At 40.4% G+C, this 23778-nt stretch overlaps 4 protein-coding genes across 6 annotated transcripts; 3 read left to right on the top strand and 1 right to left on the bottom strand.

Moving 5' to 3' along the window:
* The first annotated feature begins 1190 nt into the window (after window positions 1–1190).
* On the top strand, window positions 1191–5946 carry spata5l1 (spermatogenesis associated 5-like 1). The gene is made up of 10 exons (XM_034680816.1): window positions 1191–2131; window positions 2218–2403; window positions 3354–3638; window positions 3724–3909; window positions 4110–4268; window positions 4414–4623; window positions 4716–4943; window positions 5070–5204; window positions 5511–5636; window positions 5724–5946. The coding sequence occupies exons 1-10, from the start codon at window positions 1541–1543 to the stop codon at window positions 5859–5861; spliced, it is 2244 nt and encodes a 747-aa protein (XP_034536707.1). The 5' UTR covers window positions 1191–1540; the 3' UTR covers window positions 5862–5946.
* A 196-nt stretch (window positions 5947–6142) lies between these two features.
* On the top strand, window positions 6143–7630 carry c3h15orf48 (chromosome 3 C15orf48 homolog). Its single transcript, XM_034680382.1, has 5 exons — window positions 6143–6271; window positions 6368–6426; window positions 6549–6637; window positions 6763–6823; window positions 7119–7630. The coding sequence occupies exons 2-5, from the start codon at window positions 6388–6390 to the stop codon at window positions 7185–7187; spliced, it is 258 nt and encodes an 85-aa protein (XP_034536273.1). The 5' UTR covers window positions 6143–6271; window positions 6368–6387; the 3' UTR covers window positions 7188–7630.
* Window positions 7631–11428: 3798 nt separating this feature from the next.
* slc30a4 (solute carrier family 30 member 4) lies at window positions 11429–17005 on the bottom strand. Its single transcript, XM_034679832.1, has 8 exons — window positions 16854–17005; window positions 16018–16551; window positions 14865–15011; window positions 14186–14339; window positions 13627–13855; window positions 13164–13269; window positions 12936–13070; window positions 11429–12616 (listed from the first exon to the last, which is right to left on the bottom strand). The coding sequence occupies exons 2-8, from the start codon at window positions 16415–16417 to the stop codon at window positions 12462–12464; spliced, it is 1326 nt and encodes a 441-aa protein (XP_034535723.1). The 5' UTR covers window positions 16418–16551; window positions 16854–17005; the 3' UTR covers window positions 11429–12461.
* Window positions 17005–23647, top strand: bloc1s6 (biogenesis of lysosomal organelles complex-1, subunit 6, pallidin). Of its 3 annotated transcripts, none has more exons than XM_034679833.1 (7): window positions 17005–17147; window positions 17370–17472; window positions 19160–19319; window positions 19924–20011; window positions 20099–20185; window positions 20293–20408; window positions 23377–23647. In XM_034679833.1, the coding sequence occupies exons 2-7, from the start codon at window positions 17409–17411 to the stop codon at window positions 23498–23500; spliced, it is 639 nt and encodes a 212-aa protein (XP_034535724.1). In that variant the 5' UTR covers window positions 17005–17147; window positions 17370–17408; the 3' UTR covers window positions 23501–23647. The 3 variants fall into 3 exon arrangements, with proteins under 3 accessions (XP_034535724.1, XP_034535727.1, XP_034535726.1); XM_034679836.1 differs by having other exon boundaries at window positions 17006–17147; window positions 20293–20451; window positions 23377–23483; XM_034679835.1 differs by lacking the exon at window positions 23377–23647 and having other exon boundaries at window positions 17007–17147; window positions 20293–21655.
* The last annotated feature ends 131 nt before the right edge of the window (window positions 23648–23778 follow it).

Genomic DNA, 23778 nt, shown 5'->3' with positions numbered 1-23778 from the left:
CAGACGACCTTCCGCAGTTTTGATATCACTGCTGCACTATTTATGTATAAATAGCAAACCATGTGACTCCACTCATGACCACATCTGAAGGAGATAAACACAACACTGCTGCTGCCTAAAACTCTGCAAGAATACTTGTGAATTTTGGACTAAATAAACCAAATTAGTAGGAAAGTGAAAAGTTGAATTGTCCCTATTTTTTCTTACAAAAGAAAATTTTTTCCAGGCGAACGGTCTCGCGATACCACCTTTTTTCTTCATATAAAATATATTGCAAGTAGAAAAAACACTATGGAAGAGGATTAGGGGCCATTGGGGGGGGGGTCACATTTTTTTATCATTAATGATATTCTGAGATTAAAGTCAGAATTCTGACTGCAGGCCTGAGAGATACAGAAAATCATTCATCCCTGCAGCCATTAGGCTTCACAACTCTCTAGCCAATGGGAGATGAGCTGACACACACCTGAATTACTTTATGTGATTTTAAAAATGTATCTGCCAGACACCTAAATTTCACCCTTGGGGGATGATTAAAGTAGACTCTATTCTACATTCTATTTAATCTCGGAATTCTGACTTTTTTCTCAGAATAATAATAATTAAAAATATTGGACCGTAATTTATTTTTATTTTTTTTCAGTGGCCCTAATCCTCTTCCATACAAACACACATATCGGTAACACAGTAAAAATAAAAAATAACAGTATTTTAAATGTCAAAGTTTACATTTTTTTAAGTTCACTGTATTTTCTTTTCTGTACACAAGGTGACGCCAGAGCGACGCAGACGTCGAACCTACCAATTGTTGGACAACCATGACTATTTCATTTTTACATCCCCTGCGTCAATTGAAAATGTAACGATGTTAAATATATATTTTTTACTATATATAGCTTATATATTATTATTTTAATAGTCATTTTGCGTCTCCAAATTTCAAATAAAAATACGATAGCCACTGAAGGGATTTAACTGTACTTAGTCAAGTATCAGGAGAGTATCAGAGGAAATTACGACACCGATTAACAAAAAAATCAGAATGTAAAATATCAAAGAATTATTATTAATGGTATCAAAACTATTACCTACCCCGTTTTGTTTCACAATATTATTTTTTACCAACAAAATCCATTGTATTATCCAGATTTTCGAACCGGAAGCAGTCCACTCTCACACAGGAATAGTTTTTGGTTGGCCATCGTCTTTTAGCCCCACATGGGGTTTGTAAACATGGGACTCTTCATCAGCGCCTCTTTCCCTGGTACCATTTATCCAGCGTACACCAGCCTTATGATACTACTCGTGTGTAATGTTATAACGTTTGTTGTTTTAAGACAATTTAGTTCTGCTGGTTATGAAGTTTTAGATAGTTCATAGCTCATAGTATGTAGCCTAACTACAGTTTCCTCTGTAGCAGAAGAGCTGGCACCATAGACTGTATAAACAGTCTCTACAGGCTGGTACCGGCTTCACACTGGACTGTTTCTACTAAACTGTTTCTGCTGTCAGTGAGGGGGTTGTCTGCTATTAGTGGAGAATGTCATTGAGACTGCTGTCTGTGGATCCATCAGACAGGGGCTCACAGAGATGCAGGCTGGGTCCAGGCTTGATGTCAGCCCTGGGTCTGAGTCTGGACTCCCCTCTGCTGGTTACTCTGCCCGGGGGAAGCTGCCTGTGCACCGCCTGGCCCCGACCTGACCTTGCTGAGGGCTTCCTGCAGATGGACATAAAATGTTCCTCTCCTAGTCTGATATTTCACCCACCCATACATCTGAATCTGGACCCTTCTCAGCTCATACCTGTATCCTGCCCTAAACTTAAGGGTGTTAAGATAACTGTGGTGGTTCAGAGTGTTGAGTTTAGAAAACACACACCTCCTCGACTTGTTCATGAGCTTGTGAAAGACATGCTGAAAGGAGTGTATGTCCACAAGAAGTTTGTGTTAAACCTGGAGGATTTTGATACAGAGATCAGATACATTGTTATTGAAAGTATCAACCCGGATTCTGCCAATGCTGGATTAATCACCTCAAAAACTGGTGTGGAGATAGTTTGCATCCAGACAGTACAGCATTACAGGAGTCAGCTGCAAGGCCAGGACACAGTCCCACTGGGGGGTCTGGAGGAGGTCAGCATATATCACTGCAATCATTTAATTAGAGCTCATAACGACTTTGTTTCCACTTTGTGATTCATGTTATTGCTGTATTTCAGGTAAGTGCCTCCCTAAAAGAGATGCTGCAGCTGCCCCTGCTCTACCCAGACACACTGAGCTCTCTTAGTGTGTCATGTCCCAGAGGTGTGCTGCTGGTAGGGCCCCCAGGTGTGGGCAAGACCCTGCTGGTCCGCACAGTGGTGGGGGAGGTAGGAGCCAGCCTGGTGGTGGTCCAAGGACCGGAGGTAAAAAAATGTTAATATTAACAATAACCTGTTGTATTTTCATATACTTTAAGTGTTCACATGACATAAATATGCTCATTTGTTTCATATACAGTATTTGTAATTATATGTAGCACAATTCTTGTGTAATATGTTGTAGCTGCAACTCACTTTAAAAGCTCATGAACAATTACAGTCCTGTAAATGCAATATTGACATCAAGCTTTCCTTTTATTATGTGCAACATATTCTGAGACTATCATAAAACCAGAGACAGAAAAGTCTGAAAACTTTTTTTTCATGAAGAATGTTGCTCTGAGGCAGGGGCTCCCAAAGTGTGGGACGGGACCCCCTGGGGGCTGCGCAACAAAAATGGGGGGTTGTGAGATGTCATCTAGAATATTTATTTTTTTAAGTTATCTAAAAATAGTACATTTTACACATTATAGTAAAAATATCAACAAAAATAGAAGCTAAACTTCAAATAAAACCTTGAAAATAGAAAATGTAATGAGTTTTCTGCCTTTCTTGTTGCCGGATGATTCCTAAGTTTAGGGTTAGTGAACAGTTAATTATCAAAAGCATCAGTCGCAGTAGGTTAATTCATAACAGCACAGACAACACAGCCACATGCTCATATAGGTAGGCTAATTTTCTGCAGACCAGCTAAATGAAGCCTCATTAAATCTCTTTGAGGGACAGTGGGGGTCCCAAGTCTTTGGCACCTATGTTTTGGGGGTCATGGGCTCAAAAGTTTGGGAACCCCTGCTCTAGGGACTCATTATCAAAATGAACAAGACTATAATATATTTTTAAATACTTCTATAAACTTTAGGCCACAAGGCATTCCTCCACAGACCTCTTTATGTTGCAATGTATTCTATGTATGTGCAGTATTTGTGTCTAAAAAACAGCAAGGTTTCAGTTAGGTATGTATTGTTATTAACAGCGACTGTAAATGTTTGTTTCAGGTGGTGGGGTCACGACCGGGTGAGAGTGAGGAGAAGCTGCGGTCGGTGTTTGAGCATGCTCGATCTGCAGCTGAAGAAGGTCCATGTGTGCTCTTTTTAGATGAGTTAGACTCTCTCTGTCCGAGGAGAACCTCTTTGTCAGCACCGGAGAACCGCCTGGTGGCTCAGCTTCTCACACTGATGGATGGGATGAATCAGTCGGATAGGTTCCTCATCGTTGGAGCCACCAACCGACCAGACAGCTTAGACCCAGCACTGCGCAGGCCTGGGAGATTTGACAGAGAGGTACGGATGATAAATTATGTCACACACTACATGTAATAGATGTAGATGCATTTTTGAAGCTCTATATTTTACTTTTTACCTTCAGGTGATCATTGGAGCTCCCACCTTGCAGCAGAGAAAAGACATCTTGGCTGTACTGTGTGTGAGGATTCCCGTGTGTCCCAGTGTAGACATGGCGAAGCTAGCTCAGAGGACTGCAGGCTTTGTGGGAGCAGACCTCAGTGCTCTGTGCAGGGAGGCTGTTATGCAAGCTATACGGGAGAACTCAAAGGTAATCACAGATATATGGACACAATTGAGTGATGAAGCTCAGGATTCAGTTGTGTTGTCAGGACATTTTGTGTGCAGTCTCATAAGTGTTGCTACTTTAACAAAATCATGTTACTGAGTGGGGTATCCTGATCAAATACAGTAGATTGAATTGGGCCTAAATATGCTCCTCTTGTCCTATTTGTTTTTTGTTATGTGCAGGGTTTAGCAGAGCAGACAGTTAGTTTGAAGCACTTCCAGGAGGCTCTGAAGTCGGTGCGTCCCTCCTGCTTGCGGAGCAGCCTGGGCAGGACTGACCTCTCTCCAATAACTTGGGAGCAGATTGGAGGACTGGATGAGGTCAAACTCAAACTGAGACAGGTACAGAGCAGAATATTCTCGAATCATACAACAGAAAATAAACAGAGCTGTCCCTTGAGTGTTTACTTATAAAGACAGTTCTATGATTGTGTTTATTATATTATATTTCCTTCCTAATGTCCTGTCTTTTGTCTAAACTTTAAAGAGTATTGAGTGGCCAATGAGATACCCAGAGGCGTTTGTTCGGCTCGGTCTGAGTCAGCCTCGTGGCGTGCTGTTGTATGGACCTCCAGGATGTGCAAAGACAACACTTGTCAGGGCCGCTGCCTCCTCATCTCACTGTGCCTTCCTGTCCGTCAGTGGTGCTGATCTCTACTCTCCCTTCGTTGGAGACTCGGAGAAAGCTTTAGCACAGGTATTTTCTTTACACGGTCTTCAGTAATGGAGTATGTCCTTTTGTCTGTCCCATCTATGAACACCTACATCTGTCTGTGTGTCCACATCTAGCTGTTTCGGCAGGCCCGGGCATGTGCTCCCTGTGTCCTGTTCCTTGATGAGATAGACTCTCTGATTGGCTCGCGGTCAAACGATAAGACAGCTCATGGCGTACACACCCATCTCCTGTCTGTGCTCCTGAATGAGATGGATGGAGTCGGCCTGAAGACGCTGGAGAGGAGAGGGACAGAGAAGATCCTCCAGGCTGAGGGGGTGGAGGAAAATCAGACACAGGACAAGGTCAGATATTGCGAATTTGTCACAGACTTACAGTTCTCTTTCTGTTCCTTAAACGTCTTCTGATTAATATAAGGGGATTCATTTTATAAAACATAACCTTACCTTTTTTCTCTCTTTTTTTGACAGTTGGACTGTCAGGAAGTATGCAACAAAGATGTGATGGTTGTAGCTGCAACAAACAGACCTGACTGTTTGGACAGCGCCCTCCTCAGACCTGGCAGGTTGGACCACATCATCTATGTCCCTCCACCTGACCAGCAGGTAGGTGATAGCTATCCTTATTCTTTCTATCAGTGCATCTTCAGCCCTGCATTGTAGAGTAAGATTTCTAACACAATACAATCACAGCACCAGGGATCTGCTGTCCAAGTCCTCTACTAAATAGATCTGAAGAAATTCTTGTACCAAAACCAAGTGGTCATTCAGTCTCAGTGCAAGCAAGCTGCAAGACAGAACAATGTTAAGGAAACACTGTATATTTGTAGTTGTTTAGAAAAAATATCCTGAGAATAAATTTTAATTTTCTCACCTTTGACTGACCTCATATACATGTTCTTCTGTGTCCAGGCTCGTCTTTGCATCCTGAAGCTGTGCACAAAGTCGATGCCCGTAGGTGCAGATGTGTGCCTGGAGGAGCTGGCAGCGAAGACAGAGCTTTACTCCGGAGCTGATCTGGAAAATCTCTGTAAAGAGGTAAACAGGAGCGCACACATGCATATCAATTTTCTAACAGTTTTGCTTTACAATTCAAACTTTCACCAATGTGTCTTTGTTTTTCAGGCTGCTCTGTTGGCGCTCCAAGAGGAGAACATGGAGGCATGTGACATCAAACACACGTATTTCCAACGATCGCTCAGTAAAATGAGCCCTTCTCTTACCGCCAAACAAATCCTCACGTATCAAAAACCTGGCAGATGACAAAGTACATATGATCATTACCTCTGTTATCACATATTGTTTTACTATGCAAATATTGGTTTTAAATAAAATTATTTCAAAAACATCCTTTTTGTCTGGGATTATCTTTTTGTCACTTACAAGCTTTGAATGATATGTTTTGGAGATCTGAAAGTCAATCTGAAACCACTCAAATCGACTTTCAGTTTTCAAATGTGGCCACAAGAGGGCGCTGCTCACCCTGAAAACGTATTGATCATCAGCAAAGTGGATCTGTTGATAAATTGACCTCCACTGGAGCAACTCAGAGCAGGAAGCTCTGTCTGCCTGTCTACGTGCCTCTCACCTCGTACTACCTCTCATCCATCCTACATCAACCGGCTCACAGGATGCTGCGCAAACAGTTGTGAAGGATTTCTCGGCAACAACAGGTGAGACCTGCTGCACACAGCTCACTGTAGGACTTGTTGACTTCACTGTATGGAGTCTCAGCATTATTAGTGGAAATGTTTTCTTTTTCTCTCTAGGTATTTGTGGGATCAGAAAAATGGTTGGATTTTTCCAAATGTTAAGGAAGAAAAAGGAGGTGAGCAGTTTAAATGTTTACTGTGTCAAAAATGAGTGTGTCTGATTGATATCGGATCTGTTGGATATTATTTGCATTTAAGTACTAAGGTGGGGTTCAAAATATATGTTTTGTTGTTTCAGCTGATCCCTCTGATAGGGTTCATGGCTCTTGCAGCAACAGGAGCTACCTCTGCGGCTATTTACTTTCTACTGACTAAACCTGATGTTATGTGAGTTTCTTTTGATCAAACTGTATTCTTCTCTATTTATTGTAACTATTCTGTGCTTTAAATCACACTTTTCTGTATTCCTCAGTTAAATTTGACTCCCTTGACATTTTGATTATTGCTTTTAGTTTGAACAAGACCAGAAACCCAGAGCCATGGGAGAGAGTGGATCCATCAAAACCACAAAAGGTAGTCTCTTATTTTTTTTACATTAAGGAATTTTCATTATGTTGTTGTTAAGAAGTCATCTTTGTTTCTTAATGGCACTTGTTGCAAGCAGATGTCTCCTCTACACAGCTGCAGTCTGCTGAGTCAATGAGGAAGTAATGATGTCATATTGGTACCATCCCCTTTAGTTTAAGATAATTTTATGGTGTTTTTGCCACCTTCTTGGGACTATAAATGGTTTACCTTCAAATAGCAACACTTGTAAAGAGGTCAGGTTATGCTTAATTTTAATTTCCATTAATGCATTTTTCTGTAGCTCATCACCATCAATCAGAAATGGAAACCAGTGGAGGAGCTGGAGTTGGTGAAGAGCCTCTACAAGTAAAACAGAGCAGGCGTCTGTTGCAAAGATCCACAGTCTGAGTACTCTCCTGCCCCCCATCAGTCTAACAGAATCCTTTCCGCACAAACTAGGACACTTCAACACTCAGTGTGCGGAAATGCTTCTGCTCCACTGTTGGGGTTTCACTCACTCTGTAGAGGCCCAGCTCATCGTCATCCATCCACAACAATATAACCTATGATCAAAGATACTCCTGCTATGTGTTCAGAGTTAAAAAAGGTTATCTCGCTCTGTGTACTTGTGATAACAGCTACAAAATATATACACTTCTAGTGAACAAGTTGTGGTGTTTCATTGGATAGAGAAGTTGGTGGTCATAGCCTCCAGATGCTCTCCAGATGTGAATGTACAATAGTGTCAAAAGACGATGTAAATTCAGAAAATAATGTCCTGTACAGTGTCAATAAATGACTATTTAGACCATGTATATGTTTCTCTTTCTGTTCTTCTTTTGTGTTGCTTAGTTTCTTTTAAAATGTATTAAATCAGTGAAATATTTCGACTCAAATGTTGTTTTTGACTTTTATTCACATTTAACAAAATAAAAGGATACAGCTGATCAATTTGTATTATTTTTTAACATATCCAATGAAAAGGTCAAAATTAAAAATGAATATGTTCCACTCACAAGTACTGCCTGTGTAGAAAAAGCAAAGGCGCTACTGACATACAGTCAATCTAATAACTTTTAAGATCCAGTTACTTGTTGCTTTGAAACTTGAAATCATTAATCATTCAAACAGATGTGAATGTTTAGAACTGACAAGAGAACAAACTCCTCCTGCCAATAAAAGGAAGGGCTCTGATGAAATACTCCAAAACAGCTACCGAGTGGACCTTTGCTGATCTCTGCAGCAGCAGTTATAAACACAACAAGCCGAGCAAGTGTTCATTAATTTCATAAACAATTTGTAAGCGCCATCAGGAGAATTCCTCCCAAACCTTCTTCTTTTGTTCTTTTTCACATTGCATTTAAGCAAGTAGTCAGGAAATATTTGATGTTATATGCAGACATAAAAGTGAGGAAATTTTGCCAGATCAGAACAGCTATAAAGCAATTACAGCCCTCCAAACAATGGGCAGATGCACTCATCTACTTAGTTTATAGCTGCAAGGGCATTCAACCCTGCCATCGTGTTTTATAATCAGAGACAATCCTTTAATGTCCTTTGGGTGTGTCAGAAGAGAAAAAACACCACAGAAAGCCCTCCCTCCCGCTGGAGTGTCTAACCATGGCATTGTTTCATAGACTGCCAACGGGTGTCTTAAATTATTAAACTTTAACCAGGAAGTATGAAGAGAGAGAGAGAAAGAAGTGGAGGGTGGAGAGGTATTGACATTACTTCCTGATCTTTTTAAGTTGTTTTTCAATCAGGAAATTTCTTGGTTTCACATACATGTTTTGTTAGCATGCATACATGCAGCACAGATCTTTGACAGTTGAAGTCCATTCATATTCTGTGTGTTACATCGGATGTTACATGCTTCACAGCCCAATGGTCACATTTCATAGCTTTATGGATGAGCAGCGAGTCCTTATGTTTAAAGGATGTTTTAAGTTTGTGGTATTCTGTTAGCAGGCTGCAGTCAAACCTTACTTTCGCTTATCAAGCCCCTGTATCTTAAGGTGAAGGTTATTTAGGGAAACAATGACAGAAGAGGAAGGATATAGCACGTGGTGTTGGAATCTGAGTACGTGACTGAGTCACAGAAATCATCAAACCCCAAACCAAGTAAGCCATATTGCTCACATACTACGTGAGAAATGTGTGATGCATTCTCCCACATGCTTACGGATGTCATCAAAAAAAAAAACAGATAGTGAACTCTTTTGACCTTTGAATTCTGTGACTTATAGTCCATTAGGCTCAGAAACACAAACACATGTTTGTTAATTTGTTAATTTTAAAAGTAAAATTGAGTCTAATGGAAAAGGTTTAGACAGTAGTTTCTGAGCGGGCTCATCTCTGTGTTTTATGGTCCTCTTCTCTGGCAGAGCAGTCAGGTGGATGCTGTAAACTTCTGGCTGAGTTCTAGTACAAACAGAGTTGCCCTCTTGCTTTTGTGGCTTTATGTCAGTGCAGCTGTTGCCTGGAAACTGGGACACTCCCATTTTACTCTTGCTTTCAATAATAAACCTTTGATACATCCACAGTGTGATTATGAATGTGTTGCTTTGTGTGGAAAGCCTCCATAGTTAATGGTTTATATATGTCCTGATATACACTACCGGTCAAAAGTTTGGACACACCTTCTCATTCAATGGTTTTATTTATTTTAATTATTTTCAACATTGTAGATTAATACTAAAGACATCTGAACTATGAAATAATCTGATTTGGCCATAATCTGGATTACAACAGTAGTCAATAGGGCTATCCATTGTGTACTAACCTTACCTCTGAACAACACAACTGATGATCTCAAACACATTAAGAAGGCAAGTCATTCTACAAATGAACTCTTGACAAGGCTCACGTTAATTAGAAACAATTCCAGGAGACCACTTCATGAAGCAGACTGAGAGAATACCAAGAGTGTGCAAAGCTGTCATGAAGGAAAAAGGGGGCTACTTTACAGAATCTAAAATCTAAAATCTATTCTGCTTTGTTTAACACTGTTTTGTTCCTTAAATAAGTCCATATATGTTCTTTCATAGTTTTGATTTCTTCGGTATTAAACTACAGTATTTCAAATTATTAAAATAAATACAAACCCTTGAATGAGAAGGTGTTTCCAAACGTTTGACTGTATGTATCATTCCCTTGTACATAATTATTCTCTCTAGTATTTTTGCTAGGATAACACGAGATGAAGACAAACTACTTTGAATATTCAGAGTAATTCACCAAATTCCATCCACAAATGTATGTGCCAACTATTTTAATGATCATGTATAGATCAAACATTTTATAAATGTTCTTGTGTATAAATAACACAAATAAACCTGTCTACGAGGGTTGTTTGTAAACGGAATGACAATTAAGAACCAGTTCCAGGTTCCAGATAAGAGCCAGTCCTAACTACTTGGAGTCATCGACATGTTTTGCCTTTGTGCTCATGGTTCCCTAATCGATGCCTTCCACATAATTCCGCGTGCCTTGCAAAACAATGACGTCAATGATCGCCAGGGGGGGGACAGGCAGCGCCGAGTCGAGGAAGTATGGGAAAAGAAGTGGTCCAAACTGTGTCTTCTTTTTACGCACAACAACGCTAACAGCGCAACGTGCAATGTCTGTGGCTGAATAATTTCAATCAAGAGTAAAAACATCGGCAACATGGTGAAAAATGTGTCTAGATATCAGTCACACTTAGATCTGCAGGAGTGCCATGTGTTTGATGAGATAAGCCGCCGGTGTTTCGGTTCAAATGGTGACCCTGTTAACTGGCTACATTCATCCGAATATGTCCCTCGCAAATGTCATTAGTTTGTTTATTAAAGGCACATTGTATTTCTGATGAGTATATTTGGGAAAAAAAACACTAAACTACGATTCATTTTGAAGGATTCTTTCCATGTTTCAACAGTTATTGTAACCACAAACACCAGACACATTTGGCTGAAAGTCGCCACTTAACACGGTCACTCTTTAAGCCGGTACGTCGGTCTAAGACCACTTCCCTGTTTCAGCAGAGCAGTGAACGTACGTATGTCCTGTTTACACCGAAAACCTTAAAAGGCCTAATTTAATTCACACAGAAATCCTAAATTGAAAAAAACATTTGGATTGATAAGAAAAATCCAGAAATGCATCGGTATCAATAAAATTGTATCAATTTCCATTCCTAGTTGAGAACATCATATTTAAAGAAAAAATGATTCTTGCTACTCTTTATAAAATGAGTGTGCGATCACTGAATGAGTTGAAGCTGATACACCGGGAAGTGTTAAACTATATACAGCATATGCTTGTCATCTTATCAAAAAGGATCCTGTCATGAGGATTTCTCCAGTAGCAGTACACCACCTAGTGTTGAAAACTGATGCACATAATCCAGCACACATCCCCTATTTACCTACATCTCAAATTCTGGTTTAATCCTTTTTTCCATTCATACAAATAAGTTCTTGCTGACTTCGAAATTGAGCCTCTCTCATAATGGGAGATGTAAACAATGATGGGTCAAATCTGCTACGGTCATCTTATTCAGTGGAAAAAAAAACTTAATTATGTGATCCCTGATGTGAGTTTGATATGAAAATCAAGATACTGACAGGCATAGAAGATTAAATACTTTATTATAAACAAAAACAGTGATCCAGTTCCTGATTTTCTCTTCATGATTAATATCAGAGGTGTAGAAAGGTTTGTCCTGAACCCCCCGCAGCCTCTCAACACTTGACAGAGAAACCCTTTTAGCAACTTTGTTGGCAGATTTCAACTCACAGCTCTCTCTTAAACACTGCAACTCTGAAATACTGATGCTTTCTTAAACCTATCTGCATAATTACACTGTCAGTAACTGATATGGAAAAAAGCTGAGTATAGAGTGTAAGGCTTGAAACCAAACTGAAGTCAGTCTTGTTCAAAGTAAGTCACACTTTGATTGTCTGTTGCCTGTTTGCTAGAGAAAGACATGCTAGAGTAAAATGTAAGAGTGAAAAATGTGAGTAGTTTAAGTGTCGGTCAGTACAGCCAATGAAGAATTATTCATCAAAATCTAAAAATCTGCCTTACATCAGACTTTAGCCGAGGAATATTAATGATTTAGTGCATTTGATGAGATGAATTTCTACTGAAGTGACTACTCGTGTGAGCAAGTGGTGAGGAGTACAGCTTATATTCACTGTGACCACAGTTATCAAATTACATGAGGTACCTTTTCATTTGCCGACATTCTTAGTAAAACAACACAATCTTAGTTTACAGTCTTCCAGCTAGTAACAAAAAGTGAAATTAACATCTGATGAAGCACCAGCTGTGAAAATCAAACGTAAAAAATGAGTTACCTGTTGCGATAGGCTTTCATGGTGAATTAAGAGCAAGTTTTTCTATTCTTCATTAAAGATGAGACTTTAACCGTTTAAACTCCACTCACATTGCTTTGCATAAGGCCCCTGAAGGCCGCAGTGACCCTCTAATGAGAAAAATTCATCTGCCGTGTCCATCCTTTGGCACCCGTCTTTTTCCACGTATAAACAAATACTGAGTCTCCTTCTATGGCACTGAGCCGTGACAGCAGTGTGATGTCTAGCCTCTCGGAGTGCTGTGCTCTCTGACGTCTGTGAAGGTCAGTGTAAGCATGAGTCTGTCCTCAAGCGCTGGGCTGCTGGCAGTGTGCACAACTGCGTACCAGCCTCTGTCTGTGAGTCTGGACCTGAACTGTGCACCTGGTGAGGCCATAGGTGTGAAGCAGCAGGTGGCGGGCCTTTGCCTGGACCTCCTCCCAGTTTGTGGCACTAGAGGGTGCTGTAACCACAAACATATTGAGAATCAATCAGTACTGATCAAATGGCTTGAAAGGGGGACTTTGTTTTCTTGGGGTTACCTAAGATGTACCTTTTCTCGCTTTCTAAATGACTAAGAAATAGTGTGTGTTTAATTATTGTTAAGATGATAAACCCTTTCATACATTTCTACTTTTACCTCATTTAAGTTTTTTGACTAATAAACACTCAATGTTGTTAAATTTAGAAATGTATTCATTCACTCATCACTTCCTTCCTTTAAATACTTCTACATTTAAATTCTAACTCTTTGGGTGAGTAGATGTTGAGAAGCAACTCACTGAGCTGGAGATGAGCTAAAGCTGCAGTCTTGTCGGCCGTCAGTGCCCAAATATTCAGCTCATCCACTGATTGGACGTCCTCCAGCTTCAGAAGATCGTCTCTGATTCGCTGAGTGTCTAAATGTCTGGGAACACCTGACACGGAAAGATGAAAACAAAACCATGAAGCACCAAAACTACTCCTAACATTCCAAATAACATGACAGGAATCTGTGACCAAAGACTCACCCTCCAGCACAATGACTGTTGTGTCTCGTATGATGCGGAAAGTGGTGCAGAGAACCAGGACAGAGAAGATGTAGGTACAGATGGGGTCTGCCAACTTAAACTCGGGCTGTGAAGTCAGAGGTAACACAACATCAACGACAAGCAGATTGTATTTACTTCTTGAATCACACTTTGTTGCTGTGACTGAAACTTGATTTATTGAGTGGCTTTTGCATACTCAGCCATGTTGATAGTTAATCTTAATTTCAAACCAGAGGCATCGAGTTACAGACAACAATCTCAAGGGAATCCCAGTAAAATGAATGAGTCCTGCACTGGTACACAACTAGTTTTTTAACTAAGTAGCATTGGAAAAGTTCAAAAGATCTGTCGATGTTTTCTGCAGACAGAAAATGTAGCTTCCCTACTGAAAATACAAGTAAACCATGCAAATTGTTAAAGTTCTTTTTAAAGGGCAGGGTACCTTGAAGCGGACAATGTAGGCAGCTATGAGCACCCCGATACTTTGGACGAGATCTCCCAAAGCGTGGATGAATGCTGCTCTTACAGCCAGGCTGCCCTGCTGCCTCTGCTGCTGACCCGACCCTGCTGAACCGGAGGGAGCTGAATGGCCGTGAGAGTGACCGTGGCCGTGAGAGTGGCCGTGGCCGTGAGAGTGGAGGTGACCCCCCTGATTTAGCAAGAAACCCATTCTAAAAGACAAGAAAACACAGAAAGAGGGATTCATTCATATAAGTTTGACATTTGCATTATCCAGTCTATAAAATGGAAAATAATTGCCTCAGAGATTGCAGTCAGTGAGTCCTTTAATCGACTACAAGCTGCGGTCAAACATTACAAAACAAAGCTGTGAGGTGCATTTGAGAACAGTACTTTGGACTGAAGTGCTGCATTTTTGCTGACACTTGAAACTCACAGACATGTTGTCAGCGTTGTGGTGTTGCAGCACTTCAGTTCTTATTTCGGAAAAGACACTCAGGTTTTTTCTTAAACAGATATTTACGTGCCAGCATTTCACTCACATGAGGTTAACAGCCACCCCAACAGCCGCAGTGATGAGCATGACGTCTCCATCTATGTCGAAGTCTTGGTGGACCGTCCTCTGAACGGCCTCATACAGCAGAATGGCTGTCAAAATGTAGATGAGCACCACGCTGAGGACAGCAGATACTACCTCTAGGCCAGGAAAACACAATCAGTTGTATATACAAAGAATATTTTCAACAATTCAAACATAATTATGATGTGAACTTTTCTATCTGAGTGGTTGTAGACATTTAGAAACTGCTTGGTTCAGTAATAAATCAAGGCAGGTAGTAACAAAGAAGTACTTTGTTGACTTTTATTTCACACCAAACACCACAGTTACACTAATTATAGGTCAACTCCACTCATGGAAACTGCACACACACTGACTGTAACATGAACTGATAGATAGTTTTATGTATAAAAGCCAAAGTGACCTGAGCATATCATTTTTTAATCAAAAATCTGAAGCTCTAGCTACTGCAGCTGAATCTAAAGAAAGCTTTCTGAAATCTGATGTGCTTTGAAAACTGCTGAACACACGCTTTCCTCTTTGAACGTGACTCATCTGCTAAACAACCAAAAGTATTACTTTGCCTGGGACATGACAGAAGCAGTGGAGAGAAGTGCCAATCGAAAGAGGGAGTGAGAAAGTTCCTGAAATCAGAGACTCACCGAGGCGATGCAGCCCGAAGGTGTACCTCTTGGTGGGCGGCTTTGTGGAGAGCCAGAGGGCCAGCAGAGAGAATAAAATGCCCACCACATCTGTTAGCATGTGCACTGCATCCGACATAATGGCTAAACTGTTTGATAAATAACCACCTGAAGGAAGAAGACAGCATGGTTAAAATGGAATGTGATTATGTCTGTCTCAGCTACGTGTGCAGGTTTAGATTATAAGATAGAAAACACGTTTGTATGCATGTGGCTCCGCACAGATATACATCAGAAGAAAAGCACAGGGTAGATTTAAAGGCATGAATTGAACTGACGGATCATTTTTGGAGCTGCAGGTGCTTTTGGATGTTTTCATTCCCCTTGACAAATAATTATTGAATTTTGGGGGGGAAAGTGCTAAAAAAAGATTTTTTAACTGTATAATCAATCATCAGGGCTTCTTGCTGCTTTCCATCCACACTGACGGAAATTTCAGAACAGATTTTCATTATGTAGAGAGTCAGTACGGTGTATGTGTAGGACTAGACCGCATAGTGTCTTCATGGACATATTTCACCCAAACAGCTGTATATTCAGCTCTGTGAGATATTCAGACATGTAGGTTGTCATAACAGGAAGAGACAGCTTTCTCTACCTTTAACCACAACAGAATAGAGATGACAAGACCATTATTGCTCAACACAGTATGGGTGTAGTATATAACACAGCACCAACACTCATCAGGAAATACATTGGCTTTTTTGTAAAATAGCCCCCCTGATGAATTTTCTAAAAAGTTTTACAGTTAGCATTTCAGAAAGGCAATTGCCTCTTTAAAAAAAACTGCTGAAAAACAGATCCAGCGTCATATTGACATGCCACTGTGGGATATTTGAGAATACATCTATGGAGTAAATCAATCCTTCTATTTATCAGTTTATTTGACTGTTGATAAGTGAGTGCAAAATCAAAATCTCTCCATGTTGACTCATTGTAAAGCAACAGGACTACAGAGTTGTGATCATCACACAACTCTTAGAAGCTGTTCAGTGTTGCCTTTTTGTTATCAAATTCACGATGACAGACTGGTCATGAGGTTATGACAAGTCACTGTCTGAGCAGCAGTAATGAAATATTCATGCAGAGTTATGTTCACAGTGCACATGCTTACCTATAATTTCCCCTGTCATAAAAAGGAAATACAGCAAAGCTGCCATGGCCAGCCTCTTCATCACCCGCTTGTGTTTGATGCTCTCCCTCTTCTTGTTGCAGCTGTCACAGGGGTCCATGTTTAACCCCGGACTCCCCAGGCTGGAGGAGGACTCGAGCAGGGAGTCATCATCATCATCCGCCACCACCAATGTGTTCACTGCCACTCCGTTTGAAGGCGCTCCGGCTGAGTAGTCTGACATCTCTCCAGAGACCACGACTTTCAGCTTGTTAAATTTGGGGGCTTCATCCTCCACCAGCTCATCGGAGAAGTCAAAGGGAGCCGTGTCGCTCAGGTCCCAGTCGGTCGGCTCCTTTCTGAAGGCGGACCGCACCCTGCTTAAAAAGTTCCCACCTGACATGTTGGAGGAATGCTACGAGCTAGGTGTATATCCAGGTGAGCTCTGCCTCTAAGATACTGTCTACTAAGGTAATCATTCACATTTCTGTGGGGAGGTAATGTTGTAACACTGCATAGTGTTCTCCATGTTCGCACCTGGAAGAGAGCAACACGTGAAGTGAATAACATGATACAGAAAGAATCGTTTCATGGCAGCAGCTCCAACATCTCAACAAACCTGTTCTTGATTGTATCAAGGAGATTTCTTGATACCTCCATGAGTAACTCGCATTCACACATCAGCTGATCAAACTTTGAGCACAGCAGTCCCGTTAAAAACAGCCTGGGCTAAACAGTAACAAGCTAACCAGTCAGGGTTAGCTATGTTGTCCTTTTAGTTAGCGACAAACAGATATCCTTATACTGCAATAGTTTGATTAAACACAAAGTAAACTTACCGGTGGGTGTACGTTTTATTCTGACAAAGTTAGTTCGTTCTTAGATTAAAAGCTGTCATGCTAATACTCTTGTAAACATCTGAAGTCGCGACGGTAGCTGAAATACCTCTGCACCCGGAAGTAACATCAGCAGGGTTTCGCCTGCACGCTGTCACGTGATGACGCCATGAGTCACATGACGTTTTTATCAGATGCAGCAACAAATCCAAAACCCTGCAGCTTTCTCTCCTGATTCTGCTCAGTACAACTAAACTCTTCCTATCTACACTCGATGTACTGTAGAAAGTGAAACAGGTAGGATGGTTTTATCTGATGTTGAATGTTTACAGACTGCGGAGCTGCCAACTGTCTGTGTTGCTACTGAAACACTTCAGGAAGCTAGCTTGATAACTCACCAACGTGTAGATGATTGATGTTCCAAGCTAACGTTGTGACCCTTCGGTAGTAATCAACAGATCATTTCAACCTTATAAGACTATAAAATCATTCATTGAATTTTCCTGTGCCCTCTTTTAGGTGATAAAAACCAGTCTGGGTGAAACAGGGTCTTTGCAAATGGAGGAAGAGGGGATGGGAGATGAAGGACCTTCATCTCAGAGTGAACTTCCACAAAGTGATGGTATGTTTTCTAATGCTAAACCCTTTCTGTCTGCACCCGTCCAGTTTGCTTAAGCATACATCAGTGGAATCCAGCTGCAGTCCTGGTTTTTGCGTGCCAGAATATCACTCGTGTATCACCATGTACCAACACAGTAGGGACAATGTATACCAAGAAATACTGTCTCGAAGTTAAAGGTAAGCTTTAGGGGTGTGCAATACCACACATTTTGGATTCGATCCGATACCAAGTAATACATGGCCAGAATCACCAATATCGATACCGATACTTTCTATTAAAGTACCTTATGTACTTTAATGTATTACATGCATGTTCAAACACAGGACAGCTTTTAAAAACCAAGCAACAAATACTCTGCCTGACGCATTTCCCTCCTCCTCTCTTCTTTTCTCTTGAAACTCAGAGTTCTCTTTGACGTGGATTTTTATATGTTTAACAAATTACACACATCACAGTTCGCTACATTTTCAGTGACAACTGTAAAATATCTCCAAAAGATGCTCCTCTTCCTTTCAGCCATCATGGCATGCAATGCATGTCTGTTTGGCACTGTTACTCAGGGTGGGCACTGTGGCGCTCTGCTCGATGCGTGATGCATTTGTTTGTTGTTTGAACACACAGGACAGCAGCAGTGGAGAAGCAAAGAGTGCAGTGCACTAAGTGTGTTCAAGAGAACGGAAGGTTGTTTGCACAAACAGCTCTACTCTTTGATAAAAAGGATAAAACCTAGAAGAGAGAAACTGAAACTGGTATTAATCCTATTGACACTAGAATCAACCTTCAAAAACACCCTTAGTAAGCTTGCAATTAGTCTGATATGTCTGTCTTACCTTTTGCACATACAACACAGGCTGTACATTCAAATCTGAGCAACAGATGCCTTGAATTAATGCCAATATTGAATGCAGCAGCAGCACCGACATTGATATCCTGAGGTTTAGTTACACAATGATATTCAGAAACATTCAGTTTTACGTCATGTCAATGTTCTGTTGAATCCAAAAACTAACTGCTGGATTGAGTTATTTTAATAACACCACTGCTCACATGCTAAAACCATGATAATCTACTAAATCTCCTATATAACTTGAAAGCAGCACTAAAATTCTTCAACTTTTAGAAGTCCAATCCTCAAATTTGATAAACAAGCTTATATTTAAATCTGTTAGCTTTACAAGCTCAAGTTTAGATAACCTCAATTACACCATCAGGATTATTTTCGTAGACTTTCATATAAATATCATCTCCAGAGGAACATTAAAAATTACACAGCTGGTTGGAAAGACTGAATTCATGATGAGAAAACAGTACAACTCAGACAAAAAGTCAGATAAAAGCCACGCAAATAAACTAATGATAAACAGGTTGTGAGATCAAATACAGTCTTTTATAGAACAAGTCATATATCATAGAAAGACATGTCTTTTTATTTCAGAAAAAATCTCAGACTGCTTTGATGAGGTGCTACACCTGCAGGAAAAATAGTTTTTCTCCCACCATTTCTGGTACAGCATTCCTAGAGCAACAACCAGTGACTGCAGCACATTAGTGTCGGGTTTCAGAGCAGTCCATCTCGGTGGTCATGAGACAGAATAGATAAGCCATAAGGATGACACTAAGAACATGTATCGACATATGTGACACCAAATGAAATGCTTTGTACTTGTTTCTCTGTAATGTCCTACAGATCAAGAGCTGGCACAACAGGAATCAGATCCCATTGAGAGCTCATCCCCTGAAGAAAATGTGTATGTGGATGAGAAAGCAGTGGACAAACTCACAGAGGGATTACTCTCTCACTACCTACCTGATCTGCAGAACTCTAAACGAGCACTTCAGGAGCTCACGTGAGTAGATCCCTGAAAACCTGAATACCAAAAATGTCAGCTTGTAAATTATCCTGTTTGTTGAACACAGAGAAAACTTTCATGCTAGGGTAAATGACATTTGGAAGGAAGAACCATTTCCCAATTTTCCACGATTTGGCGTTTTGATTTGATTTGTGTTAACGAGTAAATAGGAAGATATTCAAAACATACTTGAAAACAAATGACCTCTGCCTGCATAGCTTTCAGTGGCTTGATTCACACAAACACAGTGACACACACAGACTGCTGTATTCAGTAAACAGACATGTGGCACAGAGAGTCATTGACCAGAAGAACTCGCTGGGTGCGTTGAGCAGTTGCCTAAATGCTGATCCTGCTGAGTGTCTAAGAGTGAAGAAGTTTCACCATTAACATGTTGTTCATCTCCTGTCTGTATGAAGTCACGTAAAAAAATCTGAGCGGTCCTTTCCAAACATTTGAAAAACTTTAATACATCCTTGGATTCTCTTATGAATCATATGTAAACTCTTTACTCAAGAAATGTCCTCAAAGATGAGTAATGTTTTAATAAAATGCACGTCTGATGACTTTTCTTCTTCCTCTTTGTGTTTATTCTAACCAGACAAAATCAGGTGGTATTATTAGACACACTGGACCAAGAAGTCACAAAATTTAGAGAATGTAATGCTCTACTGGACCTCAATTCACTGGTATGTCTGGGATCTCATTTTTACTTTGTTTGTTAGTATTATGCACCCTCCTGCAGAAATCGTTATAATCAAATGTATTATTTTTAGTTTACAGAGGCAAAGGTTTACCACAATAAACTTGTGAACATCAGGAAAGAAATGATTATGCTCCACGAAAAGACAACGAAGCTAAAGGTAACCCTTGTCTCTGTCAGATCAAACATTAGAATGTGTTTATCCAAAGATGAGGAGCAGATATTGGTGGATGGATTCAAATAACATAATGTTGATTGTCTCCTCAGAAAAGAGCACTGAAGCTGCAGCAGCAGAAGCAGAAGGAAGCGCTGGAGAAGGAGCAGCAGCGTGAGAAGGAGCTGGAGAGAGAGAGGCAGCTTATAGCCAAACCTGCTAAAAGAACGTAGGAGCCCTGAGTACGCCAGCTGTATTAACGGATCGTACAGGTGGTTTGCACGTTTTAGCCGCTTCACAGTTTTTACTGTACATTACATCACTGCTGACTATTTTCCAAAGTGTACATAATTTCATGTTTTATGATAATTTGGGGTGTTTTTCCCTTTATTTGGCAAGTAAGTAGAGAATCAGACTAGCATAGTGAGAAAGGAGGGACAGGAAATATGACACAACTCAGATTTCAGATAAAGAAAGATTAGTTTCACGGTAAAGAAGTTGACGGTGCTAATTAAATGTGTCAGTTTCACTGTGAATAACTGCACATAAACACAGTGTGTTGTCTCAGCAGGTTTTTAAACTGTTTTTTAAATGGAGTTGTGATGTTCTAACTTGCAGCATAGTGGTGGCTGAAATCCCTTCTAACAGTAAGTGTGAATGTCCTGCAGCCAAATATGCTTTAAGAAATTAGAAAATGTTTCTGGCACAGAACTGAGATTATCTTTAAACATGTGTTTGCTTCCAGAAGTATTACAGAAAGACTGCACGCAGTAATCCTGCTTTTGTTTATAGAACATTCAGTGGCCTCTGGGATATGGGTAGTTAAAGTCTTTTTACATGTCCATCTGTTTGCCTGGACTGCAGTAGGGAGTAAAGAATGTTTGGATTAAAATGCCAATCAGATATCTTTCAGACTGTAGTATGCTTTGGAAAATGTTGTGCTTACTAGGCAGTATATGTGATCTTCAGTAAATGGGCTAGAACTTGGAAATCCCTGTTATGATCCTTTAAATGTGACATTGCCAAGATCACCACAAACCAAAGACATGGACTAAATCATCAAATGCTGGTACTTTCCACTGTCAACCTGTGATGACAAAGTCAAGCGCTTTCCCACAAACGGGGAAAAAAAAACCCTCAGACACTTTCACAGCCAACAGACAATGACCTGACGGAGAACTCTTTGCTTTGTTTTATTCATCATTAAGTGTTAATGTATGTTGTTTCTGCCCTGTTAGTGTTGAATGCTATAAAACAGGTATAATGCTTAAAATCAGATAGGTCTGCACTAAACTTAACCAACTGTGTGTCTGGTGTCCAGATGAAATGAGAAAGGATGCACCAGATTTTGCCCCCACCAAACGCAGCATTTAAAGATTTGTTAAAGAGGCCTCTATGCACTACTTCCTCCTGAACCCCTCTGCTGTTTGTACAGTTCATAAATAAAAGCAAAGCAAACTGCTTTGCAGAAATGTGTGACTTGAATTTTCCTTGCTTTTAAGCTGCGCACTATTCCTGATACAGCATGCACACTAGAATCAGAGCACATAAAACTTTACCTTTTTTGCGATCAACATTTTTTATTGAGTTTTTTCACAGTAGATGACATCACCATCAAACACAAGCTATATACTGTACATATCACCAACACCATGTTAGAAAAATAACATAAAATTAGAAATTATGACAGAGAATAAAAACGGAAATAAAAGAGAAGTAACACAAGGCCACACATTTGGAATAAAAAAACAAACAATCAAAGTTAAACAAATTAATGAAATAAAAGTGGGGAGGGGTGTGAAATGATATTTCCACTTATAGGATAGCTTTTGTGTAGGTTTCTCATTCTATTAAAAAACACTAGTATGGGGCACTGGTGGCCTAGTGGTCCAAGCACCCCACATACAGAGGCCATAGTCCTCATTGCAGAGGTCGCCGGCTCCACTCCCTGCCATGGCCATTTGCTGCATGTCTTCCCCCCCCCCCTCTCCACTCCCCACATTTCTTGTCTCTCCTCAGCTGTACAATCAATAAAGGCAAGAAGACCAAAAATATATTTTAAAAAAACCATCAGTATTATCTTTTCAAGAAGAAGTGGATTTAAAAGAGAAGCAATAAGGACATCCCAAGCCTCTTTAGTAGATGTTTTTGCCTTATGACTTAAAGCCAATGATCTTCATATAAGAGCAATACCTCTGAAGTAACTGAATCACTGTTCTAAAGACGGAGGTGCAGTAGAGAACCAGGAATGAATGTTGTTCTTCTTCGCTGCAGTAGAACCTTCAAATATGATTTTCCTTAAGGCCAATCTGGTTTTATCCCTTCTTCACAAGTACAATTATTTAAGTTCCTGTGAAATGTTAATCTGATAATAAGACTAAAATTAATACTGATGTTTCTACAAACTACAAAAATATATTTCCCATGGTAAAGATTCTTGATGGGGTTGTTTAAAAACAGCAGGATGACCCATGTTTTTTGATAAAAACACTTTTTGAGCATGCACTGATCAAAATCAGCAAAGATATGAGGTACTGATCTATCCACAGAGGGCACCACAATGCTCACAAACCTGACTGGAGCTTTAACTATCCAAGCTGTATTAAACCTCTCTGTCCACTGGGTGTCAGCAGAGACCAAACGGCTGGACGTGCTCCTTGATTGGCTTGATAGTTCACTTTTTTGCATCCACTCGTGCTGCACTTCAACCAAAGAAAATTTTAGAAAAATTTGTTAAATTCTTCTCATTACTTTATGAATGAATCTCTGTCATCCACCCCACAGGAGCTCACATTCAGGATGTAAACTTCACAGCCCCTGTTTCTTCATTATATCTAATCAGTGACTTATTACCTGCTCAGGTGAATGTAATGAGCTATGATAAACAAGCTGGTAGAATGGAGCCCCAAGACTAATCTTTGTTTACTGAGTCTTGTCCTCATGATTCCTATCTCCGTCATCCTCCCCACACAAACCTTGAATTGTAGCTGAATTGGTCAACACCAGACACATGTTTTCAACAAACATTGTGTCTTTTTTGCACACTTCTCCTGCCTCATTGTCTCGTCCTGGCCCCACAAACAAGAGTGTGTTGACAGAAAACTATGTTACATTCCTCTCTTTCCCAACACAAGCATGCGTCTGTCCCACCCCCGTCCAATTCACATAAAACTCTAATTTTATACTCTCTACTACAGCAGGAAACTCAGTCGAAACCAACATGGCTTGGACCGCCCCCACTCGGTGCCTGTTGGAGCGGAAACTGCACCACAGTGTAGCCACAGAGGGGTCCGGAGTCAGGGAGAGAGAGGGGCAACATGATGCCCCTGTGATGAAAGTGAGCCAATGCAGAAACCACATTATGAATATAGTTTGCAGTGCCTTGACGTTGGGTTTTGTTTGACATGTTTTCACTGTATGTCTAAATTCAGTGGCTACATGTATATAGAGGCCTTATGCAACACTAAATGGTGTTGGTTTGTTTTTCTGAAAATGGGTCAGTGTTAAAAAAGGAAAGGGGAAAGAAGTTCTTCTTTGCATGGTCATCTTATATAAAACATTTACAAGAGTACATTGGGTGCAAAGACATTCCCATAAAG

This window comes from Notolabrus celidotus, chromosome 3 (assembly GCF_009762535.1).
Source record: "Notolabrus celidotus isolate fNotCel1 chromosome 3, fNotCel1.pri, whole genome shotgun sequence".
Lineage (NCBI taxonomy): Eukaryota > Metazoa > Chordata > Actinopteri > Labriformes > Labridae > Notolabrus > Notolabrus celidotus.
The sequence above is the reverse complement of the archived record's forward strand: the minus strand, read 5'-3'. Positions and strand labels throughout refer to the sequence as shown.

Coding starts and splice junctions, on each gene's coding strand:
- spata5l1 (XM_034680816.1), top strand. CDS start 1,541: ATGTCATTGAGACTGCTGTCTGTGGATCCATCAGACAGGGGCTCACAG. Junction 4,269..4,413: donor TCAAACTCAAACTGAGACAG/GTACAGAGCAGA, acceptor TAAACTTTAAAG/AGTATTGAGTGGCCAATGAG. Junction 5,205..5,510: donor TCCCTCCACCTGACCAGCAG/GTAGGTGATAGC, acceptor TTCTGTGTCCAG/GCTCGTCTTTGCATCCTGAA.
- c3h15orf48 (XM_034680382.1), top strand. CDS start 6,388: ATGGTTGGATTTTTCCAAATGTTAAGGAAGAAAAAGGAG. Junction 6,427..6,548: donor TGTTAAGGAAGAAAAAGGAG/GTGAGCAGTTTA, acceptor TTGTTGTTTCAG/CTGATCCCTCTGATAGGGTT. Junction 6,824..7,118: donor ATCCATCAAAACCACAAAAG/GTAGTCTCTTAT, acceptor ATTTTTCTGTAG/CTCATCACCATCAATCAGAA.
- slc30a4 (XM_034679832.1), bottom strand. CDS start 16,417: ATGTCAGGTGGGAACTTTTTAAGCAGGGTGCGGTCCGCCTTCAGAAAG. Junction 15,012..16,017: donor TATGACAGGGGAAATTATAG/GTAAGCATGTGC, acceptor TTCTTCCTTCAG/GTGGTTATTTATCAAACAGT. Junction 12,617..12,935: donor TTTAGCTCATCTCCAGCTCA/GTGAGTTGCTTC, acceptor TTGTGGTTACAG/CACCCTCTAGTGCCACAAAC.
- bloc1s6 (XM_034679833.1), top strand. CDS start 17,409: ATGGAGGAAGAGGGGATGGGAGATGAAGGACCTTCATCTCAGAGTGAA. Junction 19,320..19,923: donor CGAGCACTTCAGGAGCTCAC/GTGAGTAGATCC, acceptor TATTCTAACCAG/ACAAAATCAGGTGGTATTAT. Junction 20,186..20,292: donor AAAAGACAACGAAGCTAAAG/GTAACCCTTGTC, acceptor TTGTCTCCTCAG/AAAAGAGCACTGAAGCTGCA.